Consider the following 23459-nt stretch of genomic DNA (forward strand, 5'->3'; position numbering starts at 1 on the left):
AAGCTCACCAGTTTTCTTCAGAACAGAAAAATTAGTTCATGGATAAAACTATGAATATAAGATGTTAGCTGACAGGCATATCTAAAGCAGATTGGCCTGTTAATGCTATGGGACATCCGATCCACCCATTTTATATAAAAATTTATTCGATAAACAAATCAAATCTAGTAAAATAAATAACAGTGCAAGAATAAAGACTTGTTTCCAATGTCATGTGTCAACATGAAGACTTCATACAGTTTCACACAGAACGTAAAGTAAATACGGTACATGTCAGTTACTTTGTTAAACTATTAAGTAGATGCATTATCAAAATTTTGCCTCGCAGAGGTTCTGACATGTGTGTTATCATTGAAATTTTGCCTCAAAAAGGTTCTGACATGTGTTAGATATGCATATTTTTCATGCATTACCTTGCATCAGCTTCACTGTAGTATTCCCTGGCGACAATGTCCTCGAAAAGTTCACCCCCGGTGACACTGCACAAACCAGACATCAACGTGAAGATTAGTTGCGAGTTTTGCTTCTCTGAAACCATAAGCACCGCCATACTTCAATGTCTAAAATGCATGATGCATGCATAAAAGGACACACAGTCACTCAGAACTATAATCTAGATAACTAATCTAGATAAAAAAATTGGATATTATATTGGCTAAAACGAGCTCTGTTTTTCTCATTACACAGATTTATATTTTTATTTCTTCCCTAAAGTCACTTTTGACACTTCTTGCAGCAAAAAAAGTGAAGAAATATGCGATGGCGATCACGTAAACATTTACTGGCACACACGGTTAATGACCTGTATATAAGTGTTGAAATACAGTGCACTACTTTTTTACCGTATCTTCTTTAACCTAAAATGTGCCGATGCACCTTCATTTGTAGTTAGCAAAGCAGTGGTGCCACCTTCTCTAAATGAATTATCCTAAGCTCATGAAAGGCAGCAGGTGCCCTCTGCAATAAGCTCTGACAACGAGCTACACCACAAAAGCCACAGGAAGCAAGAAAGTTAGCTGAGACTAGCAGCACTTGTAAACAAGTTGGTTAGCTACAATGCGTGCCTGGCCTACGGTGGTGTAAAGGGATTTCGCGTGATGAAGAGCGTTAGGAGAACTTATACTCTTCCAGCTTTAAGTATTGAAAAAGATTGTAAATGATAAAATGAAGGCAATTAACCACAACCGCACTCACTCCTGTGAAAACAAACACTCAGCATAATGAACTGTTAGTGAAGAAAAGAATCAAAATTGAATTTAATTGTCCCCATTACTGGAGGAAAAAATTATATGTTTTAGTGGTTTCACAGATTGAAAAATGTTGCTTGCAAAATATCCACATGCTTTTGGAATTGACCACTGCAGGTTTACCCGCTATTGAGGGGAAGCTTTTCGTTGTGCCATAAAAAAAAATGGGCTGAGAAAAGTTTGTTGTCAGTCTTCAAATCATAGCTGCAACTAAAAGTGGAAAAGAAAGGTGAATGGAGAAATTAGAGACCCCTAACCTTCAATTTCAGAAATACTGTGTTTTCATGAACAATAGAAATTTGTTGTATAACTGAGTATAGCGATTGCTTATTATAAAATTTGACAAAATTAGTTGCACAGAATCCCTGCAAACAAAGACCCTACAATAAAGTCTGAGCTGGAATATTAACAACGAATGAAATAATTCGTGAATTTTATTCACAAAATATTCATGCTGTTGTGTAATTGAAACTTCAGTTGTTATTAAACATTGGTTTAACATGGTATGTAGCAGTCTGCAGCTATACATGCAAATAATCGGGTACATCAGTGAAATCACGCTCCTAAAAATCGATCAGTGGCAAGACATTTATTATTATGAAACCAAGTTTGCCCTAAATTAAATACAAGTCCTGAGTCACAAAATTATTTGTGTCATTATTATGCACAAATGAAACAATTTATGACAAAATAATAAAAATTGGCAGGTGTGCAGTTATATATTTTGAGCAAGACGCGTTGAATGGTTCAACGGCATAGAAATTAAAAGCACTAACATCTTGCTAACGTCAGCACATAAAAGTACAATATGAGTTGGCTGTTTCATTTTCCAATCATATCTAACATTTGCTAGCCATCTCAGCATTGACAAAGAGACCTTGCCGTTTCCCACTGCACTTAAGTTCCCGAATTCGTTAAGTGAATTCAAGTTACTGTAGAAGAAGAGACTGTTGAATGAGTTGGTATTATATTATCAAGAAAATTGTGAGAAAAAAAGTAAATTACTGAGATTACTTATTTACTCAGCACATTAGAAATTACAGAGATTGAGACATTTGTGCTCCACTGTCACTCCTTCTGTCCACTGCGATTGCAAAAACACGACATTGCAGAGCGTTCACCATTGTGTGTTCAGCATCTGCAGTCATTACCCGACGATGGTAGTTGTTTTCGCACGTATGCACCAATACCACTTCGTGTCCTCGAACTTCGGGAACATTTTCTAAAACAACGGTCCTGCGTGATCCCTAACACTTAGTGTGCAAGTTGCATTCCACAAGAAATCTTGTGAATAGGCATTCTGCGCAGATCGAACTGTCTTCACAGCTCTTTCAGACGAAACTTCTGATGTTGCCCTGCCCTTCCGTGGCATGAATGTAATTGTGATGAGTCTGTGAAGGGACGTGCACCTTTATTACATCATCCTTGCCACTGTGTGAAATGCTTACATCACAGGTGCATGTAGTACAGAATCGATACTTGCCACCCTTTCGTGAAGTCGCAAAGAATGAAAACTCAGCTGTATACAAGTACAGAAACACTTGCAAGTACTTTTTTGCTTCTGACACTGCTATCGACCTATAAACTGGACTTGGCCAAACATGCAAATTCCAAGCTACTTCATATTCATAATTATTCATATTCATGCACAAACAACCTGAAAATTATTCTGAATAGTGAACTACTCTAAAGATAGCTAAATTCTTTGAAAAGAAAATGGGCATTGAAAGCAGACTGTAAAAGTTACAGGTCCACATGTAAATGTTTTAGAAGTTATACGTTTCGAGAGCTAGACCACTTTATATGTTAATACATCAAAACTGCAGGACAGGTAACAACCACCCTCATCGGTAACAAAGTAAGTGCCCCTATGCTGCTGTTGCAACACCAGAAATGAAAATGATGCCCTAATTTCGCAAGCCTATTTTTGAAGATTAATGGGGTAACCAGGGAAAAACAGTGGGTACTACTATATGACAAACGGTAAAAATAAATTTTCCCTAAAAATAGTGTTTTCTTTTCATAAAGGAATACTAAATTAAACAATGAATCGGTTTAGATTGATAAAACATACTTTCAGAACTCTAATGTCACTGATTTTGCTATAACAATTTTGTTAGTAGATGAGAAAAAGAAGGAGAAAGATCTATTTTTTAATTCTGCACCACAACCTCCACGTGTGACATATTTCAAAGTATATTTATAATATTTTGACAACATTGGCTCAACTAATTTTTTTTCAACTTTGTATGTTGAACCTATGTCTTCCTCCAAGGTCAGCACACATAATTTTCACCAACTGGGGATTCTGTAGGCCCTAATAGATTGCATTGAAATCTTTGACATCATAGAGTTTGGTGCGAAAATTTCAAGATGATGTGCCACTCTTTTTTTTTTTGTGCATTTTCTTATTTACCAAGCATCTGCTTGTGGCAACCATGGCAATTTTTGAATTATGAAAGTGCGATTTACAGGTAATACAAAAAAATTCTCTCTTTAATGTCCCTTTGTACCACACACTCGAGACATATGGTACGCAAGTGTTCTGAAAATGAAACTCACAGATCAAAAATTAAATAGTGGTATCCTTCCTCTTGTATACTGTCATGAAGCCGCACTGCAAAACCGAAAAAAGTAATGGTGTTAATACACTTCACAGTAAAAACAAGAACATCTCAAATTGAAAGCATCCACTTTAATTTACAAAGTTCAAATTTATACAGTTTCATAAAAATTACAAGTACCAAGGCTATGCCTTACAGAGGTATCTTAAATTAAAGGAAAATATGACAAAAGTTTCACAAAGAAATGCAAAAATGTAAATGGTGCAGATAAATAAAAAAATAATATTGCAAATTTCTCACCTCTCCCCCTTTTCTTTTTTCTTTATATCTTTCACCTTCATGAATAATTTTGCATAGAAAGTCATCAAACAAGCAGTGTTTGCCTCTTCAATCCTTACATATGCAAGAGTGCTTTATCTTCCAATGCTAATATCACCCACTGAGGCTTTTAGCATAGGTAAAGAAAACACCTTTCCTATTTGGTGCACCTGAGACTACATCTTGAAAGCCTTAGGAATGCAAATGCCAAGAAATATTGTCAGAGCCTGTCAAGATGTTTGACTCATTTTCTTTTTTTTTTCAGCCTAGGACAAGTCACACAACTTCTGCAGGAAAGCCATCAATAAATGTTAATGGCAACCATGTTTAATTCAATATGTGTTTTACAAATTTAAACAGCTCATTAGGGCTAGTTTTAAGTGAGAATACAGATTATTGCTCACTTCATGCTGACAAACTTGACATTAAATACATGTTATCACTAAAGATTACCATGGACTCAACAAATTGTCATCTTCATGCTTATGGCTTGCATGCTCAATTTAGGGTCTAAACCATCCTTGGCAACCACACTGCAGCCCGAGAACTTGACAGCTCGAGGACTTTTCGAGTTACCGTTGAAAGAACCTATTCGAATTTGCAATTGTTCACATTTCATTCTTCCATGACTGTACATGCTACACAGCTCTGAGTATTTTCATTTAGTCTGTAAGTGAAGAGTGTTTTATATGAAAACATTTACGAAATTGAGTATGACACCTAATCAACCAAACCAGCTCCTTTCAAAACTGAGAGTCTTGTGCAATCTACAATTCAGTGAGATTTAAAAGTCATCAGCTATATTACCATCAAATATTGACTGAGCATAATACATAAATCACACTTCAATCTTGAATAATCTGGTAAAAATATTCCAAAAAAAAAAGTGCAACTCTTCGTATCAACAATTTCCTTAGCCCAATTCATATATGGAGGGTGTTTTTTTTTTAATACAAGACACCATTTTTGCAAAAAAGGCTATGACAGGTATGCCTTTGCTGTTTAGAAACAAACTCTATGCCAAGGCAAAAAACTTTGCCTAAGGTTAAACAATGAACAATTCACAGAAATTTGTAGAATTTTTAATTATTACCTTGACACCAGGTGGTTATGTTGAAAAATATAAGGACATGAATTTATGGCACGTACATTTTTTTTCATCACAAAAATGCACCTAATTCACGATATCAATCATCAAAAATTAAGGCCCTGATATGGGTGATATTAAAACTGAGTACTCCAGGCAATCAGGAATAGTGCCATTTGTGTTACATCAAACCAGCAGCTCACATAATGAACCTTGAAAAAAAAGGTGTGCCACAACAAAATTTTGTCAGAAAAAACAGCAAGCTGTCCCTAATACCCAACTGTTCCACTTATTCTATGCATTTAATATGTAGTGCTTATCTGTTTTGTTCACACTTTGCCCAAACAAACTACAACTTTCACCTTTTCTTTCAAGGTACAGTGTAAAACTAGGTGGCAGCGACTGTGGCACTACTACTCACGGACAAGCGAAAAAGTTCTTTGCACTCCTTTAGGGTTTCGCAAACAAACAGATAAGCATCACACTGTAAATACGAATAATGAGTGGTTCACTTGTGCATTTGGGATGACTTGCCATTTTTCCAACGCGATTCTAATGCAACATACCTTTTTCAAAGTTCGTCATGTGAGTGTGTGATCTAATGTAACACAGAAGGAGCATTTCCTGCAATCTCGCAGCACTCAGTTTCGATATTATATGGATCGGGGCCCTCAATTTCGATTATTGATATTTCAAGCTATGCAAGTCTTTTTCTCTTTTTTTTATGGATTTAAAAAAAAAAGGTATGCCATAAACTGTTCCGTTCAAAATTTACCTATAAACAACTGCCATCACAGCAGCCTCTAATAATTATTGTGGCACAATGAAATTCGACCAAATGCATCGGTGAAAGCGAAACTGAAGCACTGATGAGCGCAACAAGCAGATGAGCAGAATGCCGTCACTGTTCGAAACTACAGAGGTGCAGTTCTTCCATTTTTATTAACGTATGAGCACCATGCATGCAATGTAATTGAAAGCGCAGCTCGCATGCTCAGACAATGAAGTCGGCTCATGGTTGATATAATGATGCCCACTCATTCTGGATGTCTCCGAAGAATGCAACACTTGTGCCCTTCCATGTTCCACTTTCACCACAGAATTTGAGTGAATTTTGTCACTTTGCAATTATTACTACACGAGGCCACTTTTTTCAACATGTTGAAGCTACGATGGGTTATTTGCATGAGCGACTGCAATTATCTCGCTTGACATAACTGCCTAACTACCCCAATTAAAAAGTTATTTTAGGTTTTTCAATTACTATATTAAATTATGAATTTAGCCATAAATTACAGAAGAATGAATTGTGAAGACATAAAAAAAATATCATATTTCCTTGATCTTCGAGAATTTTGTACATATTTATTGAAGTACACGGTATATACAAAGGAACTAAATCAGACATTAAAGTACAATAAAAATTTCTTCTCAGATCAATAAATTACTTTTTATGAAGAAGCTGCAATAGTTTTCTTGTGCACTAGTCTCCTAGGTTGTACATATAATGTAACCTGATTTTCCATAATGATTCACTCAGTTTGTAGATAACTATATATAAACAAGGACACCCATGCACAAGGTGACAGTCTCACATGCTCTATTGAGGTGATACTATCTCTTTGCAAAAGAAAGGTAATTTATACTTCAAAAATTTCAGCTGGATGCATCTTTACATTTAGAGAACAAATCTCAAACAGATTTGTTGTGAGGACAAAAGTTGACCTTCCTGCTCTATATTATCCCTTAGTGAACCAAGTTAGAATTCACATGTTGCAAATGCACCAATGAAGCTTATATCAGAAGATGTATATGCTAATCTAGGAAAAATCCATGGAGTAAGTTAATCTGAAAAATATTTACCTTAACATTTTCCACTGAGCATATATAAGATGTTTCCCAAAGTTTTCCCCGACCCAAAATACATGTAAAGGTATATAAAAGTACATATCTAGAAACTGATACAGTCTGAAGATTCATTCAAATAAATGAGTGCACTTTCAACACCCATAGGCTTTATTTTCAGAAACATAGCATGCGCAATATGGTTGCAAGATGAAAAATTCACATTTCTTTTTCACATTACCTTTACTTAATGTTATCACCATCATTAAATGAAACATGCGCCCCACGATCCCCGATGCATATTGTTACCTGCAGAGGAGACCGAGACTTGTATGACTGAAGGGGTGTTTATTAGGTCGTGAAGGTGACCGCAGAACTGACCGACTGGTTGATTCTTGCAGCGTCATCGTCTTCACTTTAGCTGCCACTCAGGGCAGCCAGCATGTTCGCTTATATTTGTTTTCCTCACGGATATGTGCAACATTTCTCTGCCCGCAGACGAAGCCCGCCGGGCGAGTTAGGTTGTTCATCTTGGTGTGAAGAACTTCAAGTAAGCAACATGGACAGCTTGGGCTTAGGCAGCTCCTCAACCCCTCGCTGTGAGGAGAGCTATTGTGTATGTGACCTCGCTAAGTTTGTTGAGAACAACAAACGGTCCATCGTATGTTGGCAAGAACTTTGGCATGACCCACGCTTCCGCACAGAGGTCCATAGCTACACTATGTCACCGGGACGATAAGTCACAGGACGGTGGCGAATGTCGTAGAGCATTTTCCATCTGTCTCGAGATGCCAAAGGCCATAAACGAGCAATACGACGCATCTTTTCAGAAAGGCAGAGGGTTTCAGCGACAGTGAGGTTCTCGTGAGAAGAGAAAGGTAAAACTGTGTCTAGGGTGCGCCGTAGCGGACGGGCGTAAAGCAAGAAAAAAGAACTGTACCCGGTAGTCTCCTGCGTAGCAGCGTTGAACACACATGTTATGAAAGAGAGTATGTCATCCCAGTTCTTGTGGTTGGATGAAATATAGATAGCATGTTTACAGTAGTTCCGCTCCGTGAGTCCATTTGTTTGCAGATGGTATTGTGCCGAGTGACGCAGGTAGGAGTCCCGCAAACATAGCAGCTCTTCGACGATATCTGCCATGAATTGTCTTCCACAGTCGCTGATGATCACACGAGGTGGACGATGTTGGAGGATGAAGTGTTGCAATAGGAACGTTGAGATGTCGCTAGCAGTGAAGAGGGCAAGGTTGCTGTCTCGCAATAGCATGTGAGATAGACGACACATTCTATAATCCCTCGATTGCCCTCAGCGGTTTTGGAGAAAGGACCCAGAAAGTCAATGCCCACTCGTTGGAAAGGTATGCAAGAAGATGGCATCGGCTGTAGAAGACCAGCTGGAGCAGTGGATGGCGTTTGTCGTGCTGACACTGCGTGCAGCTGGCTACATACACATCAACAGACTGCCACATTCCTGGGCAATAAAAATGTTCCTTCGTACAGTAAAGCATCCGCGCAGAACCTAAATGTCTGGACGTGGGATCATTGTGCATAGCACTCAGAATCGCTGACCGAAGGCTCTCCGGTACCACGAAGAGGAAATGGGCACCAGAGCTGGCCAAAATTCTTATACAGAAGTCCATCACGTACACAAAACCAATTTGCTGTAGTAAGGGGCAGACAGAGCGGGAAAGAGCGACGTTAATTTAGCAGCATTGCACTGTTCAACTTTGAAAGTTGCAAGGTCTGGAAACTTTGATGACATGGAAGCTACAAGGTGGTCAAAGTGATCGGCGTCACAGCCCATCGTGGTGGGCGGCATAGGGGAGAGGCAATCCGCATAGGCGTGTCGTCGACCACTTTTATAAGAGACGGTGAAAGTGTTCTATTGCAGCCTAAGTGCCCAGCGTACGAGATGGCCACAAGGGTCACAAAGGTTGACAAGCCAACACAATGAGTGTTGGTCAGTGACAACTGTAAATGACCGCCTATACAGGTAAGAACGAAAGCACTGAATCACAAATATCACTGCCAGGCATTCTTGTTCCATGACTGTGTAGTTCTGTTCGGACCTGCTTAGTGAGCGACTTGCGTACACAATCACATGTTCCCGGTCACCGTATAGCGCTCTACTAAGACGGCACCAACACCTATGCCACAGGCATTCGTATCAAGTTCTGTCGGCGCCAAAGGGTTGTAGTGTTGCAGGACAGGTCGTGATGTCAGCAGAAACTTCAGTTGGTGAAAAGAAGAGTCGCACTCCAGAGTCCAATCAAAGGGATTGACCTTCCACAGCAGGCACATGAGCGGACACGCAACATCAGCGAAATTGAATTAAACCGCCGAAAATAGGAACAAAGCTCCAAAGAACTACGGAGTGCCTTGACAGAATGCGGTGCAATGAACAATTCAACAGCCTCTATTTTCTGGGGATCAGGACAGATGCCATCCTTATCGGTGAGATGCGCAAGCACGAGTGTTCGCGGTCTCCGCAGTGGCACTTCGAGTTTAAAACAAGGCCAGCGTTTCGGATGCAGTTCAGAAGAATATCAAGCCACGAATTTTGCTCACTGAAAGTGCGGCCGAAGTTGAAAACGTCGTCAAGGGATCAAATGCAGATGTTCCACTTCAAGCCACGCAGAATGATGCCCATAGAACTATGGAACGTCGCCGGAGCGTAGCACAATCCGAATAGCATGACATTAAATTCAAAGAGGCCGTCTTTTCCTTGTCCTCGGGATGCATCGAAATTTGCCAGTAGCCGGATCACAAGTCTAATGGCAAAAATTAAGAGGCCGAATGTAGGCAGTCAATGGCGTCATCAAGATGTGCTAGAGGGTACACGTCTTTTTTTGTTACTGCATTCACTCGACGATATATCTTCAAATTATGAGCTAAATGACCAAAACCCGAGTTTGTTTAACTATCATTCTGTACACTTCACATAGTCGAAGCACTCACAATAAATCAACGCGCCTTTCTCCGAAAATAATGCAAACGCGCGCACGTACACGCAAGCACGCACACCTACGCACGCACGCATACACACACACACGCACGTGCAATGCTCCATTAGGCAGCCCATTTTTCTTTGATCGTGGTCTTTTTCGCATCACTCGAGTGTCGTGCAGGCAAAGCACGCTTTACAGGCTGTCACTGAAAACGACGGACCGGTTGAAGAAATTCGGCGGATGCACTGGCCCAAAATTAGAGTGAAAAATTATGGAGACAATATTTTCTTGAACCTAACGTATCGATGCCTATTCGAACTCTTCTACAGCGACGACTGTTCCTCAAAACGTTCGGTGCTCATCATTCCCTATTAGCCTAACTGCAGCCACTGCAGGGCTAAGGCCTATCACTCTCACATCTTCCGCCGGTCAACCCAGTCCCGCGTTTTCTGCTGCCACGCCACAGCCGCAAACTTCTTGATCTCATCTGCCTGCCCAACTTTCCGTCTCTCACTCCCATGTTTGCCTTCTTTTGGAATCCAGTCAGTTACCCTTAATGACGAGCGGTTATACGTGCTACGTTCCTCCGTTGGTTGTTACCTTCAAGCAGAGCTTGGCTCGAGAGCAGTCTTTTGCCATAAACTATTTTACCCAGCAATTTTATTACTGTGGGAGATGTTGACATTTGAAACCATTCCGGACAAATGTTGAATTAAATTCCTTGAGCGGCGGGGCACCCCCATTGTTGCATGTTTCAGTCAGAAATGAAGCGCACCGAATCATCCGATAATGCGGTCTAGAACAAAGTAACTGACGTAATGGAATCAATAACATGCTACCATTGCGTTTACGAGGAGCTGACGAAACGTCGCACGCTTCCCTTTAGCTATTCATGTAATGCACACAGCTGGCAATTGCATAATTACGGTGGCGCGTTCTCATTATTCTCTCCAGCGCGCAAACATATATCGTTTAACGCAACCACTGTAAATTTCGTGCCAAGTAGAGCACGGATTCACGGCACAGGTTGTGCCGAGTGGCACCGCGATCATTAAGGTGAGGAAACCGAGGGAGGGTCGCGATCACGTCGTATCATAAACCACGGATGCACGCGTCAGCATTTTACGGTGCACTGGTCGCAAAGCCACGCCACGACCATGTCGGAGAACGTCTCGTGCGTGCCGTTGCACTGGCCCCATTATCACTTTCTTGACAATCAGATCGATGATAGCCACGCGCACGCAACCGTGGGGTTGATAAACCCGCGTGTCACCAATGTGTGATTGCCACATGACCGCTGCGTTTCAATCGCTGTAATGAAAGGAGCGGTGCGAGATAAACGAACACTCGATACGATGCCGCGCACACCGAATTGCGTGCGTTACGAACTGGTCGCACTAGACGACGTAGATATTCGTAGAATGTACAAAAAAAATTAGGATAACAGTTTCATCGTTGCGGAGTCGACTAATAAAAAAAGCAGAAAATAAGCAATGTCTTCACGTTAGTGCTCCTTTATGCACAAATAAGAAAATAAGTCTGTAACCTTTATTTGGCAAACAACAAAAGAAAGCTTGTGCCGATGAAGTAAATCAAGTAGTTCACTCTCACGAAACAAGTTTCGCGATGAAACAAAAAGTGAAACTTGAGCACAGACAGCGCTAAAGAAGGTAGAAGCACGACATTTCAAAGTTGTTTACAAGGCGCGTTTTCCTGCCATCTTCTAGCGGGTCCTTTCAGAGTTGCGGCCTTGTCGAAGCGCCAGACGCTCCCCCTTCCCATCCTTTGGCCGATAGAAAGCGCAAATCCTGGGTAGCACCTGTCGGCTGCAGATGCAGCCAGTCAGGAAGGGCCCAGGCGGAGAAGAGGGAAAGGGGCGCACGGGCGAGAAAAGCTGGCGGAGACGTCGCGTCGCGGCTACAACATTCCGAGAGAAACAATTCCTGCGTCGCGCGCACGCACGCCACCCCCTCCCCCCAAACGACAACAGTTGCGAAAGCGTCTTCACTCGAGACGCGAAGCAAGAGGAATGCAGCAAAGGACACCGCCGGCGTGAGTTGGCTGGCGCAGGCCGAAAGGCCACCCCTGAGCTCAAAAGCAGCGGGCGAATGAAATCGATTACCACCATCGATGACGGCAATCGGTGTCGAAAACCAGAGCGCAATCACGACAAGACCCCTCCCACGAAGTGGAAGACACGGAGAGCGCGCGTTTATGGCCGACCCGCTTGGAAGAATCGTCGTCCAAAATAAGGCGCATTCATCTGAGGGCTGGCGTCCGACGGACGAACGAAGGAGACGGGGCAGAAGGGGGGGGAGGCATTGAATGCCACAAGTTGAAAGCGAGGGAGAGGCCTAAAAATAGTGGCGTCTCTCCAAAAGAGAGACAAGGACGGTCGGTACCTATTTTGGAGGAAGTGCGGCGCTAGGGAGAAAAAAAAAAAGTTCGCATTAAATGCCCCGCGCTGGCTGGCGAGGACAGTGAAACACGTACGGCGACCGAGAATGCGCGTTAAAATTAGGAGGTCCTCGCTCCCTGGTCGCAGCGGAGCAAGGTTCGGCCACCTAAAAAGCAGGTCAGCTTCCTCGCACCACAGCGGCTGAAAGAGCGCAGCACCAGCTTCTTCGCGTTCACGACTATCCCTGCAGGAAGCCAGGACGAGTTGGTGAGGAAACGAACGAAAACGAGCGCTGGACAAAGGAGCGCGCCCCGCGAGCGCTCGCCTTCAAACGGGGGCTCCGAGCTAGATTGAATTACCGCCACTCGGCGCCGATTCGCACGACGAGCAGGCAGCCTAGCGCACACCTCGCTTCCTTCTCCGCGCTCCCCTCCTCTCTGGGCACTTTCTTCGGGACGGCCTGAAAGGCCGCACAAATATTTGCGTAGCCTGCTCCCGCCCAGCTGGACACAATCGCGCCGCCGCGCTCGACGAGAAAGAAAGGCGTCAATGTTGAAAGCACTGCAGCGTCAGGCCCACTTAATCGCGTACGCCTCTGCAGACAACGCCGCCCCATCGCGCGCTTGCCTTGAGCGCATCTTCCGCACGCGTGGGTCTAAAAGCGCGGCCTCGCGCAGTAGGCAGCCAACACAGGCATGCCATCGGCAATAAAGGCATCGTAGGCAGCGACCAAAACGTCCGACAAGTCAATATATAGCAGAATGGTTTAGGAAGATGCAAAACCACGCATCGAAACACAAACAAATAAAAACGAGAAGGGGTGTTAAGATAATACAAAAACAAATCAAGTATATGTGTACGTTGATGGCACGCATGTCGGCTCGCCAGTAATGACAGTGATGTTCCGCATAGTGAGTTCGAAGCTAAGTGCGGCGCTCTGCTAAATTAACATATAGCTTCTCTTTGTGAAGCTCAGTGACCCTGACTTGATGTGCCACGGCGCTCAGAGCAATCGCAACGGTTAATGAGCTAGTCTAAATTCATATCGCGACAAGCTGTGTGCTCTCGTAAGCACGCCATATACAATACAAATGTAGGATGCTGTGCTCTTGTTGGCCGGTGACAATCATGCTGACATAATTGCATCCGACGTCGTCCAAGCCAACGCACTTCATCGAAAGCTACGCTTGGACAAGAAATGTGTTATACACATACCACGCGATGCTTTATGTTCACTGAGGACTTCAAGAAGATGTGTTTCGTTTAGACCTGGCACCTGTACGCAATGAAAAGATGCTTCGCCCTCCTCGTTCTCGTTTTTGCAGATATAAAATAAGCTTCAATGTGTCACTAACTCTACTAGCACACTTCTGTCCCACGTCGCTTGGACCAGAAGTTAAATAGATCTGTCTTTTGATGCCAACAATGGTGTCACGACCAGTGACCGCGAAAGGTTGAACAGAGCGAGAAGATAGCAAATGGAACGCGGATACAACTGCATATTTTGAAACGAAAGTTAGTAGGAAGACTGCTGGCGATAATCTCAGGAGGGTAATGACATGTAAGGAACGCGACAGGAAGGAGGGGGGGGGGGGGTGGAGTTGGCACTGACTTCGCGCGAGCACTTGGCGAAAGGAGGAGAGCGAGCCCGAAAAAAACTTTCTCGGGCACGCGACCGCCCGCGGTAATGGCCGCGATCACCGCGCCCCTCCCGCCGCCGGGCGGCCCAGCACTACTCTTGGGCGCCGCCTGGGCTCGCAGACGCCGCTGTCGCACTGCGGGCCAAACAGCGCAGCGGCTTCCGACGCGTGCCTGCAAACCCGTCAACCCCGTTCGCGAAGCGCACACTTGCCCGGAGGGGAAGGGAAAGCCCGGCGGCGCCTGGCTGGGGCTTCGCTTCGTTTCTTGCGCGGCACGCGACACTGCTGGAAAGGCGCTCGTGTGAACGAGCCTTTCCAGTGCGGCGCAACAATGGCTCCGGAGCGGCATGCCAAGGAACGCGCTGCGTGCGCACAGAACTCCAGCTCCGGGGCAAAGAACCTTCGCGCCCCAGGCAACGGCCGGAAGCCCCAACGACAGAACGAACAAGCGGATTTACGCTGTCTTGTTGATGATAACGGGGGTTCCCGAGGCTCACCTTTCTTTTTCTTCTTTTTTTTCAGTTTAGCAGCATTCTCAGACGAGAGAGCGTGCACACGCAGTGTTCTCATAGGGATAGGCACCTGGTGTCGCGTGCATACCAAAGCCCGCGCATTCTGACATAGAATAAGCGTACAACATTCTCGGTCAGGATGCTACAGCAAAAGACGATAAACACAGGCGGTATGTAGTTACAAAATTTCTTACGGGGAACGAGAAAACGGCTCCCCATCCGGAATACCCAGGGCCGGTAAGCGACCGCGGAAGCTCAGGGGTATAGAGTAGAGAAAGAAAGAGGAATGACAGGGAGGTTAGCCAAAGAGATCCCGGGCGTCAGCAAGGGGGTGCAAAAGGGGCCCCTTTGCACTCCACGCAAGCAGCACCTGCAGCACCCTCTCCTTTCCTCCACCGCAATACTACACAGGTTTGCACCCCTTAAGACAATATCCTGCCGACGACCGTGAAAGAGATTATCAGCGAGGTGCACATTCCGCTCGTTTTGACAGGGAAACTGGGAACCCTACATATTGGTGACATGGCGGGTGTTTGCAGACAGGGCCATAACGCCAGGCGACCTTCTTATGAAGCGAAGGCTCGATGGCTCGCAAATATGTGGCAAGTAGTGGAGAGACGGGCGTTATGGCAAACTGCAGTTTTTTTTTTTTTAGCGCACGAAAAAACTACAGTATAGCATACCAACATGCCCAAAAACGCTACGTTATAGCGAAGTTACCCCTTCCCTCCGAAAATGAGAACGTGTTGCTTACTGCTCGTCACCGAGTAAGCACAGTGCTTTGAGAACCGTTCGTGAGTCTGGTGACCATGACAGGTGGGCAAACACTAAACGAAGAGCTAAAGCAAAGCAGCAATAGAACTGGCTCCTGGCTTACCAAGTTTGTGTTCATCCGTGAGTACGGTACACCCACGGGCGCATTAACTTTACACGCATCAGCGACGAATCTGGCGATGAGAAACTCTAGAGGAGTCAAGACCCTGCCAACCGAAGCAGCAGCACGACGCCGTGGTATCACGCAAGATGCGCCTTTCCCGCATTCCGGTTCGCGCTTAGTCGTAACCACTGAGGGGAGGAGTAGAGCACGCCCAGGATGAGAGGCCAAGCAAGCGCGCCCGACACATTTAGCCAGACGCCTTATCAAAAGCGGGGCTTTGATTTTGGGTGAGTTAGTTGACAGTTAACAGGGGTAAAGCATGCGAAAAAATAATAGCAGAAACGAGACTATCGTGAGACTAGGTGCCGTCGAAACTGTTTTCGAAAAATGAGAGGCGTTTCTGCTCTCCCTGAGAGCAGAAATTCCCGGCTCCACCAAGCACAGTACAAAAAATAATATTAGAACAGTACGACTTACCTGTATAAGCAATGCTTAATACGCGTAAGTACCTTTAACTCAAATAACTGTTTTGCTGAGTCAAATAACGACTGAAGAAGACACTATTCCCTTTTCCTTCACAGAAGACGAATTGGCGGCGGAGTTTCCAGAATATTTGTGTAGACCACATTGTGCATACGTGTGTATTCCTCTAACAGCGGAGGAAACGCGAGCTCAAAGGTTTTCGAATTTCTTGGAACAAAACTAGAAGTTCCCAAACCCACTCCACATCTACAGAGCAAATTATTGGTGCTGCAATTAGATGGCAGAACCCTGCACAATAGTGGGTCTTGGTAAAGCGATGTCGAAACTGCTAGAGAGGGGGGAAAATACTACAGGCGAGAGTAGTAAAGCTGAAAAATACTTCCTCGAGCATGCACAGAATATTAGCGCGGGTGATCGTATGCCACAATTGCCAACACCGCAAATGTTTTATAATACTTTTATATAAAAAAAGCATCAAAAAGTAAACGGTATGACATTAGGTTTCTTTGTGTTTTTTTTTTCAAGGCACGTTTACACTAGACCGACACGACACTGACATGAGTCCGACGAAAACACGACGCAGACGCAAACCATCGGTCGACGTATCGCCCGCCGACAAAGTCGCCAGACCCAATGGTCACACACTGATTGATTTGATTGATATGTGGGGTTTAACGTCTCAAAACCACCATATGATTATGAGAGACGCCGTAGTGGAGGGCTCCACAAATTTCGACCACCTGGGGTTCTTTAACGTGCACCCAAATCTGAGCACAGGGGCCTACAACATTTTCGCCTCCATAGGAAATGCCGCAGCCGGGATTCGAACCCGCGACCTGCGGGTCAGCAGCCAAGTACCTTAGCCACTAGACAACCGCGGCGGGGCAATGGTCACACTAGGCGGACGACGATGACGCCTCAAAAGACCGCATTTGATCTTAGTGTAACATGATGAGAGACCGAAAACCAAACGCATCCGCAGACCTGTCGACGGCGTGTCGTTGGGAGATCGTCGGACGAGCGAAAACTCTCCCCACGTCTTTGCTTTAAACGACCACGAAGAGGGCAATCTTGGGGGAGTTAACAATGCCCTCTCCGAGGCTCCCGCAGCGTAGGCAGCACCCAACGGAAGTCTTCGCTTCCCTATTGTGCGCACCACCCCCGTCTCTCGTTACCATGGATTACGTAAAGGGCTGCGCCGCGTAGCCGGAGAGGGACAGAGCGGGGAGCATGGCTGAAAATGAGGTACAGGTGTGCGAGTTTAGTCGCTGTCGCTGCGTGTGCCTCCGATGTGACTGCAGAATTGGCCAACGAAAGACTGTGAGCACGACAAGGCGCGAGCGGAGTCTTCGCGAGACCACCCGCGGACTGTTTGTGTCTTTGCAGTGTACCTAGGCCAACGAGGAGAGAAAAGACACTTCTAAAAACAGCCCGCAGACCAAAATCGGTGTCTTGTCTCTTTAGTGTCTCATGTCCCGGGGGATTCGAACCAGGGAGTTCTCGCTCCACAGCGCACTGCGTTAAACAACTCAACCACGCGTCATACATTCGTCGGCGTTACGACGGCGGGCTATTCATATACACCATTGGTAAATGGCTGGCAGCACGCAGATATCGGAGGGCCTTGAGCGTGTCTTCTATCACGCAACACGCCTAGATTTTCTTTCAATTTGAAAACTGCTCTTGAGACGCGCACGAATAAGTGACCCTCTTCTGTGCTTGCTCGCGATGTACAACAAACGAAATAAATATGTACTGCGGTCTTTAGAATTACGTGTGTATGCATTTTAGAAATAAAGTATAACACATTACCTAATGCTCCCATATTGACGTTGCGCCCAAGTATGCGTAATATTTGTTTTGTTTTGTTTTTTTTTTTTGACGGACGATGTTCCCTAGTATGAACGCAACCAGATCAAGATGGGTGGTCGTTCAGCCAGGAGTTCAGCTTTCGCTCTAATGGCCGAATCGAGTGAGTGACAGACAGACAGACAGACAGACAGACAGACAGACAGACAGACAGACAGACAGACAGACAGACAGGCGGACGGACGGACGGACAGCCAGACGGACGGACAGCCAGACGGACGGACGGACGGACAGAGAGACAGACGGACGGACGGACAGACAAACAGACGGACAGAGAAAGACGGACGGACAGAGACAGACAGACAGACAGAGGAAGACGGACGGACGGACGAACAGACAGACAGAGGCACAGACGGACGGACAGACAGAGACGGACGGACAGACAGAGACGGACGGACAGACAGAGAGAGACGGGCAGACAGACAGACAGACCTAAATTTCTGCTTCGAAGTATCCCAAGAAAGACTATCGTCCTTAAAAAGAGAGTGCACCGGGGACAACAGGCACAACTTGCATCAGACGCCACCGCGTGGCAGGAGACGCAGAGGGGACACTTCACGCGCCGTAATTTAAAAGAAAATATCACGGCATATCCACTGGGTGAATGATGATGAGTGGGGCAAAGCGCTGGAGGGTTTCCTCACTAAACCGTGACCCGTCCGCGAATATCACCCTTATACATCATCAAAGACGTGGCAAACACGGTATACATTTCTACAAGAAATTTTATTATTCGTAACGGTAGCTATACGTCGCTTCCGTTCCCCCTTCATTATAAGGACCTTATATGGTCGGTGAAGTGGTGGATTGGTGATGGGGCGTAGTGGGATGTTTGCGAGGACGAAGGAGTGGACAGTTTGCAAAGGTGGAACAATAGGCGGTCACGTACAAACAAGGGATGGGCACAGTGGGATAATGTGCGGTTTTTAACGCATACCTAGATACAAGTGTACGACCATCTTGCATTTCATATTGGCTACTTCTCAACAGTATTCTTTATGGTCGGTGAAGTGGTGGATCGGTGATGGGCCGTAGTTGGATGTTTGCAAGGACAAAGTAGCGGGAAGTTGGCAAAGGTGGAGCTATAGGCGGTCACGTACATACATACAAGGTGTGAACAGACCCATGCCTTTAAGAGCTTCACCCCTCAAAGAAATATCTAAAAGCGCCGGTTTCTGCATTGTCGACACTTGAAGCGTGTTGCTCAAACACAAAGGCGTAACGAGTTCACGATTGCCCTGCGTATACATGTGCGTTATTTTCCAGCGTCCTCAGAGCTTTAGCGGCGCACAAATATCGAGTTCTTTGTGTGCGATTTCCAATTTCTTGCATTCATAGCTTCGCCCTAGCGGAGAAATCGAGTGTGTTTTGTTCGTCACCATCATATTTACGAAATCATACGCAGACTTCTCTCAAATAACCATGGCCCACACGGCAGATCAATCGTTCGAAGGAGGACGGCGCCTTTAGAAGTGGTGCCGTCAGAATAAGGCGGCAGGAACCCGTAGCAGACGAGGCACGCCTCCATAGTCGTTCGTATTTCACCACCTTTAGACTCAGTGTTCCTGCAGCACAACATTCGCTCAGAAGCGCCCCAGATGACGTGCCAGCAACGGAGATTGCCTAAGTACAGTTCCCACAAGCGCGTATGCATTCAGCGTAACTCCCCCCCCCCCCCCTTCTTTTCCCCTCTGCCCGAATGGGGTTCAAACGAGCGAGCAACTCGGATAGCGACCAACTTCGGGACCGAGTGCTCTTCGAAAACACTCGCGCTGCCTTGACGCGTACAGAGAGTACGAATTCCGCTTAGCCTTGGGCGGAAATCACTTAGACTGATTAAAGGCCGCTTACACTGGCACTAACGGCCAGAAACGAGGCTATGCGAAGAGACAGCGGCAACCGAAGCCTCCACCGAATGTCCCATCTGGGCCGCATTTTTTTCTTCTTGTTTTTCTTTTAGATGCGGGAGAAAGAAGGGGGTGCAGCCAGCATGCAGCAGCCTTTACACTTTAAACGAAAGAATGCGAGCAAAATCGGAGACAGAAAAAAAGAAATACACCCCACAGGCGAGTTGTCCCTCGTTGAAAGAGTGAACGAAAGACAGACGGAAAGAAACTGAGCGAGAAAGTGGCGACGAGCGCGACAAGAGTCCGGCCGCCGCCGCCGCCCATCCTCGTTCGCTATTCTGCGCGATGGCCGCACTTATTATGCGCAGTGAGTCCAGCCGGGTACAACTCGTCGTCTTTCGAAAGAGAAATAAACGAAAATAAACGGCGCGCCATCGGCGTCACGAGAAAAAAAAAAGAGGAGGGGGGGGGGGGGCGGCATCGACGCTCATTCTCCTCCTGCACAGGGTCGGAGAAAATATCGAATTCGCAACGAGTTTTCGCGGCCGCACATGTGCGAGAAAAGTCCCCGAAGGGACACGTACGAAAACACACAGCGACGGACGAAATCGAGGGAGCGCAAAAAAAAAAGAAATAATAAAAGAAGCGCCGACACAAAGCGGGATGCTTACGACCGTTTCCTTTTTTTTTTTCCTCGCACCATTGATCAGCAACTGTATTGACGCATTCTAAAGAAGTAAAAAAAAAAGGGGGGGGGGGGGGGCGTGACGACCTCGCTCGCACGGTTAAATAGCCGAGCGAGATGTTTCTCAAGCAACAATACTCGACGGAAGTCAAAATCACGCGCGGGACCTGAAATAACACGCATAGTCGCCACAAAAGGCCGCCATATAACCCAGTTGAGCAGCGTAACAATCATTCGCAAACCTCTCTCTCTCTCTCATTCCGTTCTATTCAACTTTCAGGCATCCGACAGGTTGATTCTATCGATGCATTCAAGCAGCGACAACATACCGAGCGACAAAATGAGTTACAGAGAGAGAAGGATAAGGTCGGTGCAGAATTTATATCACAGCTAAAATCTATGTTATATTCACGCCAGGTTTTGCCATTTCAATTACGGTGCTTAGCATTCTTTCAGTTGTTCGTTCACGCATCTTATTTACACTGTGGTCAATCGCCTGGTGGGTATGAGCCAGTTTTCCAGCAATAAAGCCGAGCTGCCATGAGTCAAACTGTAGGGCAGACGCTGAATCTCTCCGGGGTAGCTCCTCGAGAATCACCCCTGTGGCGATTCGCGTGAGCACAACGTTGTCGCACACCAGTTCTCCTTTTATAGAATACCGCGAAGCTAAGTAATATTTTCAATGTCGATGACTGCTGTTGATCCGGAAATCGCAGGTAGGCAAAGAAAATTTCAGCCTTATCAAGTACATATGAGGGGTATATATAAATATCAGCGGCCCACATTTTTATCACCGCGGTATATCGGCCCACGAAAACGTCCAGATACCCGTGTTACAGGAAACAATGCCACGAATTCGAAACTGCGCGCAAACCGTGCTACGCGGCCTTTCGGAGTTGATTTGTTTTTTATTTTCCGTGAAATGAGATCAACACAAAGACAGCGCCACCTACGCGTGTGCCTCCATAATTTCACCTGTTAGTTAGCGCAGCAGTCAGCGAATTAGACGCAGCCGATCCGTGTTCAGCCGCAACCAACCACCACAAAGCTGCCGAGTTCTTTCGGGCGCAAGTCACCGAGAACGCAGCCCGGAAATTCCCGAGAAAGCGTTGTGTGGTCACTCCCCAACAACGCCGTGACAAAGAGGCCCGCAGAATGCCTGCTCAGCAACTCCTCCTTCCTTCCCCGATTCGCACGACGCCAGAGCGCAGACAGATTCCAGTTTATGGAGCACCGTCTCTAGCTACGAAGTACTACGCAAGAGGGCACTGCTAACTTGCGCATTCCACTCTATACACTCCGCCAGTTGGCACAGCACGCGGACCACATACTACCATATATAACGGACCAACAATGGCCCGCGTTTCTCTGCCTGCGGCAAAAACTGTGTCTGGGGCCCGCTGGGAGCGCGCAGCGGTGGAAGAGAAGGCCCCCAGCGGGACGAGGCGCGATGCATGCAGAGGCACGACGCAGCCGCTTCCCGGGGGCGTCGAAAAAAACGGCCGAGTGCCAAGCTACCCGGGTCGCCGCGTTCAGCACGCCGGACACGCGCGGGGCCGCCCACCGCGGGCTGGCCGGTCGTCCCGCGGGGAAACGGGGCCATTTCTGCAGCAGCGGCTCAAGCACAGTGCATGCGCTGTCACACACGCCGTCTCTCGCGCACAAAGAAGGAACACAAACGGAATTCTCGCTAAAGGGCGGAGAGAAAAGCTATCACGCCGCGAAGAAAAGGTTGAACCCGCAGGGCACGCAACACTCTGTTTCGCCGCGTTAAACAGCCGGAACGTGTCCTCAACCACGCCGAGCACTGCGCACAATGCAAACACTCGAATCGCATAATAGGAGGAACGCCGATGCGTGTGCACATCCTTCCGAGTTCCATTCCTCCCCCCTCTCACTGCCTCCCACGGATCCGAGCAAAACGGGATCAGGTAAGCGTGAAAGTTTCGTGCAACGAGGAAACAAAAAATTGAGCCAGCGGGCAGACCGCGCAGCAGTTAATGGGAAGAAGCTGAATGAACGTTGTGATGCGGGAGGAAAGCAGTAATGAACTCCTTTGGTCCCCAGGCGACGCGTTTCATGTACCGTCCAATAAGAGAAGTCGTACCGCTATCGACGCCGTGCTGCAGACGGGGGAACGTTCTTTGCAGCGAAAAATGTGGATGCGGAAGGCGTGAACTTTCTCATTCTTATCCCGAAGTGTTATCGGTATATTGGAGAAAACTTGAAAAGCGCAAAGGACGAACACGAAGCACATTCAGCACTACTGGCGAAGGCGACAGCGTTTCTCGAAGGTGTTTGTTTCCGCTTTTCAAGTTTTCTCTAATGATGGATGGACCAACTCGCACAAACGAAGGCATTGTATCATCTGTTACCTTTTTTAATGATTGTTAACCTAATCATTCGCGTCACGCTCACCAATTTTCAGTTTATATACGACGCTAATATAAAGGAAACTCAGTACATTTTATCTTAAAACTGTCGCATTAGCCCGGGACTAAGTTTTAGGCCCATATTAGGCACTTTGATTCGCTTAGTTCATGTAGAGTAGACACAGCGCTATGGTGTTCGATTGGCGGTAATCATCCGACAAAATCACCGGCATGGGCCAGCACAGCCACGTCAGCGAAGCAACTGGATAAGTTCTGAGACCTTGGATAGCTTCTCGGACAGGCACGAAATATTATAGGCGGCACACTGCATTGGTCAACTTCGCCTCACGGCAGCGGCGTCTTTCGGAGAAGCCGCCAGTGCTGCAGTATATACGTGCAGCCCCGCCGAACCATTTCGACTAGCAGACGACGCATGCGGGCGGCGTGGCGTATGGCCGGACAAAAAGAAGAAAAAGAAATGATGCTCGGCTACCGAGGGCGGCAACAACCGCGAATCTATGCGATACGCTCGCCGGCGCCCCGTGCCTATCGCAACGCCGAGCAGCTTATATGCGCGATAACACCCCGAACGCTGCGTATAAACAGCTGCACGGCTTTCGGGCCGCTCGTGCCGTGCCAGAAATGCCGCGCCACAAAAACAGAAGGCGCCGCCTGCTCTGCGCAGAATAAAGCGACTGCCGCGGGTGTACTCCGCGCTGCGCATTAGCTCCGGCGTGGCGCGGTCCTCTCGCAGTATATAGCGCC

General features: G+C 46.4%; 1 protein-coding gene across 39 annotated transcripts in view; it reads right to left on the reverse strand.

The window, feature by feature from the left end:
- CaMKII (Calcium/calmodulin-dependent protein kinase II) overlaps window positions 1–23459 on the reverse strand; it is a 243703-nt gene that overhangs the window by 94178 nt on the left and 126066 nt on the right. For all 39 annotated transcript variants that reach the window (XM_075879738.1, XM_075879744.1, XM_075879740.1 and 36 more), the window contains exons 4-5: window positions 3810–3864; window positions 414–479 (exon numbers count right to left, since the gene is read on the reverse strand). In XM_075879738.1, the coding sequence (XP_075735853.1) occupies window positions 414–479; window positions 3810–3864 (121 nt within the window). The remainder of the gene's footprint in view (window positions 1–413; window positions 480–3809; window positions 3865–23459) is intronic.

The sequence above is a fragment of the Rhipicephalus microplus genome, chromosome X, assembly GCF_043290135.1.
Source record: "Rhipicephalus microplus isolate Deutch F79 chromosome X, USDA_Rmic, whole genome shotgun sequence".
In the NCBI taxonomy this organism is placed as follows: domain Eukaryota; kingdom Metazoa; phylum Arthropoda; class Arachnida; order Ixodida; family Ixodidae; genus Rhipicephalus; species Rhipicephalus microplus.